The sequence below is a fragment of the Myzus persicae genome, unplaced genomic scaffold (genome assembly GCF_001856785.1).
Source record: "Myzus persicae strain clone G006 unplaced genomic scaffold, MPER_G0061.0, whole genome shotgun sequence".
Taxonomy (NCBI): domain Eukaryota; kingdom Metazoa; phylum Arthropoda; class Insecta; order Hemiptera; family Aphididae; genus Myzus; species Myzus persicae.
In genome coordinates this window covers 11,662-16,238 of record NW_019103960.1, presented here as the reverse complement: position 1 = coordinate 16,238, position 4,577 = coordinate 11,662, and the positions used below count along the sequence as shown (strand labels likewise).

The window sequence follows — 4,577 nt, the reverse complement described above, 5'->3', positions numbered from 1 at the left end:
CCCAGCCCCCCTCTTAAGGAAATAATCACTTTTTCGCAATTTTTTTTTACTAAACTTTAGTATGCCATTAGCACGCATTTGCACGACTGTCGCAGAACCCGACAATTTTCCATTTACCCGGGAAAACACGTTTTTTTTTTTATTTAATCTTGCCAGTTGTTAGAAGCTTTTTTAATTTAGGAAGGGATGGCACATTCACATACTTATCTACAATTATATTTTTGATAAATATTAATTAAAGTAATTCATAAATAATTATTATAAAATCATTTTTAAAATTGACTTATAAAATAGATTAATATGAATACCGTTTTTATTAAATTCATAGTTTGGGAATTTATAGTATTTTATTAAATTCAACTTTGCTTTTTTTTATTAAAATTGGACATATAAAAAAATCTGTATTTTTTATAAAATATAAGTAAATCTAAAAAATATTTATTCTATAAAAAAAGCCTACTTGAATAAAAAATCTTTATTTGACAAAAAATCTATATTTAATAAAAAATCTGTTTTATAAAAAAATTAAATACATTAAATCTATGTTTAATAAAAAATCAAAATATACTAAATCTATATTTGACAAAAAATCTGAAATTAAAAAAAATAAGCTATGCATACTGAAACTTCCGTGCAACGAACTTCCATTCGATGCAATTTTCTGTTTAACAAATTATTTTTGAGAATATATGGCCTTCATTGTTAATCATGCTTAAATTATATTTAACGAATTTCTCTATACTACGCATTTTTTTTTTGTTCCCCATGTGACTTCGTAATATGGAAATTTCACTGTAAATATCTACATTTCATTTAACGCATGAATGCACTTTATTACAATTAAGATCATATACGCAAAGTGGGTAAAGGTGAACATATAATTATATTGTGATTAATTCTAACTTTTTTAATATTTTGTTTGTTTATTTTATTTTCATTCGGTCGTTTTTGGTCCCATCACCTGATTACCTCCTTTGATACGTTAATACGTCACGTACTTTGATACAATAAAAAGCAGGGACACACTATTTACACTCCACATCTTAACATGTCTTCACACCCCACGCATTACCACGCCGATAATTTTAAATCGCGTGTTATTACGTTTGTTTTTAAATATTCGATTTTCTGATCATATTTATAACACGTAACGCATTCCTACTCAATTCCACGCCACGCGTTTCAAACAATTTTGAAAAACGTGTGACGTGTGGTAGTATCGTATTATTTAACCCTTAAGCAAGCGCGTGGGTCTAGTTGACCCTCATCAAAAATAAAACTCATATATTACAAAAAATACGATATGTTTATATTTCTATTTTTAGAAGATGGTTTGTATGATAATGTTTAATCAATTTTCGTAAAATAGAAAGTTTTAAACATGTCAAAGAGCTTCAAGATGGGCTTCAACTTGGGACTGGGTCATATTTACCCCCACGCGAGACACATTTGAGTTCAAAGAAATATAAAAAAATAAGTGTAAAACAAATTTTGTTCAAGTAAAAACTTTTTTGTTGTCTTAAAAATAAGATTTTTAATTTTAAATATTTCTTTACAAACCAATATTTTAATATGAAGTTTTCAAGTTTTGTTTTTTTTTTCGTAATATAATTTTTAGTAACTAACATAGTTTTGTGTTTATTTTAATTTTATTTTTTATTATTACATTTTTATATATATTTATGTATCATATAGTAACCAATTATGTCTTCAAATTTAAAAAAAATGAACTTTCTGTACGTACTTATGTTACGCATTTTTAGAAATGGGGTCTGATAGACTCCCACGCGATTATGAACGTTAAAAAGAAGCACGCGCCTGCTTAAGGGTTAAAATACGATCATTTTACACCAGACGTCAGTCTATGCTATTTGTTTCTCCTATCTTTTTATAATGTCTTCATTTGATTAGTCATTAATTGAAAATGTCAGGGAACACAAGTCTTCTAACGACATTTTTTCTGTTGATTATAAAGATAACAACATTCGTAAAGAGGCATGGGAAGAGATAGGTGCAAATTTACAAATGTTAGATAAGATATTAACTTTAAAATAATTAGTATTGATACAGATTACTTAGGTATTTGCATATTGACATATACACGTTATATCATATACACAGTTTATGCATAATATTAAAAATAAATGTTTGTTAGGTATGTTTTTATTTATTGTATATGGTTCTGTTAAAGTGTTGAATCAGTTAGCTTATGAAATAACTAGGTAATTTATAAAATAACTAAAGCTTGTAGGTAATGTTTATAATTTATACTTTAACTAGTTATTTTATACATTCCCTGACATCAATTCGTTAATGTGTCAAATTGTAAATAACAAAATATCGCGATAAATAAATATAGTTCTAATATTTTCAACAATTTAATATAACACATTAAATCAGATAAGATTAACGTCCTTTTAATTTTTAATTTATTTAATACCTACCTACACATTATAATTACAGGAGTGTTATTACAACTATACTCTCGATCCCAGTTCACAGTATGTTCAGAAAATTTGTTAGCTGTAGAAGCTGTTCCAAATAAAAGTATTACATTAAGATCTAGGGCAACTGCGCAGTCACTGGGAACTGGTCAGGGTTTTTTTAAGTGCACTTGTACCAAAAAATGTGGCACAAAGCGATGTGTTTGTAGGAAAAAAGGTATTGTGCAATTTTAAATGCCATAATAGCCTTACATGAACAAATAAATAAATAATATAACTATGATTAATTCAGTAAAATAAAATATTTTAATATATATTTCAAATTTTAATGTATTTTATACTTTAACGGATATCAAACTGAAATTTTATAGAATAACTAGATAGTCTAGGAAATAACTAATATAAATACAATAGTAATAATAATATAATAATAAAAGTACAATTTTCATGTATTATTTCATACTTTAACTAACATTCGTAGGTAATTCATGAACTACCTAGTTATTTCATAAAATAATGGAATTCTAGTAATTCTACACTTTAACTGTAACATATACAAAGCATAAAGAACAGTTTTTAATTAAAAAAAATTTAACAAGGTTTACTTAAATTTTTTTATTTTGAATCGTTGATCACATTAATTCTTCCTCTCCTAACCATTTCGTACTGCCATGGTACTGACCCCATAGATGATAAAAAAAATCTTTATACTTTTCACGTATTTCAAATGATCTCTGAGTGCTATTCCCTCTTAACGGTTCCATATCTCCAAGAACTTCTGTACTTTCGTAATTATTTATTTCATCCAATTGAAAATCATGGCTTTGGCATAACATATTATGAAGACAATATGCAGAAAGTACTATGTTGTCTACGGATTTGGGTTGTACTTGAATATTTGTTCTGAACACTCTCCAACGATTTGAAAGTATTCCAAACGCGTTTTCCACTACGCGTCTTGCCCGAGGAAGCCTGTAGTTAAAAATTTTGTTTCCTTCATTTCCACCTAGAGTTGCCCTGCTATATGGTCTCATTAGATATGACTTCAAGGGAAACGCCTCATCTGAAACTAGTACGTATGGCATTGGGTCTCCATTTTCTTCTATTGGTGTATAAGGTGGAACATCTAATCTATCCTAACGCGGATTTGGCAAATACATTTCCATCGGAGTTCCGACCATAAGAACCCACATCAACAGTTATAAACCTATAATGAGCATCTACCAAAGCTAACAAGACGATCGAATTAACCCCTTTATAATTAAAATATGCTGATCCACCATTTATAGGACATTGAATATTAATGTGTTTACCGTCGAGACATCCAATACAATTGGGAAAATTCCATATTTCTTTATATTCCCTGCTAATATTTTTCCAATCTTCTTTAGTGGGTTTCGGCATGTAAATGAGTCTTAATATTTTCCAGATAACTTCACAGACTTCTTCAACAATTTCTTTGGTTGTGCCAAAGCCCAGACGAAAACTAAAGACTAAAGATTCCCCGGTGGCCAAAAATCTGTAAATATTTAAATATTTAGAACAGAGGTTCCCAAACTTTTTATTGTACCACCCATTTTGAAATTTTTTTAAAATATGGCGACCCACAATATCAACGACCTTTTTTTTTTTTTTACCATACGACAGAAAATTAAACTATTTTATTAAATTTTATGTAATTACGAAAAAAAAGTATAATAAGTATAATATATAGTATTTGACACCGCCGCTGGTAAACTCGTAATTGTCACACTCACAGATAAGGATTGACGATAAAACTGAATTTGAACTTTGAACATCAACGAAAAGTAATAGATGATTATATTTTTGTATTATTTAAAAAAATAGCGCTACCCACCAAAAGTATAATCGCGACCCACAGTTTGGGAACCTCTGATTTAGAAGTTAAAATAAGAATACCATATTTAAAACTTAATATCAAAATAACAGTTTATTTATTGTTAATTTATCAAAATAGATTTGGTGATTAAAAAAAAAATATGATACACAAAATTACCTTAATAATTTTAAAATGTATTAAAATGTATTAATTATTTATTAAAAAAAAACACTTATATCATTCAAAGTATTTACTTAAAATGTGTTTTCACCGTATATATTATAATAATAATA

General features: G+C 27.6%; 2 protein-coding genes across 2 annotated transcripts; both read right to left on the bottom strand.

Moving 5' to 3' along the window:
• Positions 1–3,076: 3,076 nt before the first annotated feature.
• Positions 3,077–3,529, bottom strand: LOC111036944. Its single transcript, XM_022319258.1, has one exon. It carries the CDS (start codon positions 3,527–3,529, stop codon positions 3,077–3,079), a length of 453 nt encoding a protein of 150 aa, XP_022174950.1.
• Positions 3,423–3,848, bottom strand: LOC111036948. The gene has a single exon (XM_022319270.1). The coding sequence runs from the start codon at positions 3,846–3,848 to the stop codon at positions 3,576–3,578; it is 273 nt and encodes a 90-aa protein (XP_022174962.1). The 3' UTR covers positions 3,423–3,575.
• Between the last annotated feature and the right edge of the window lie 729 nt (positions 3,849–4,577).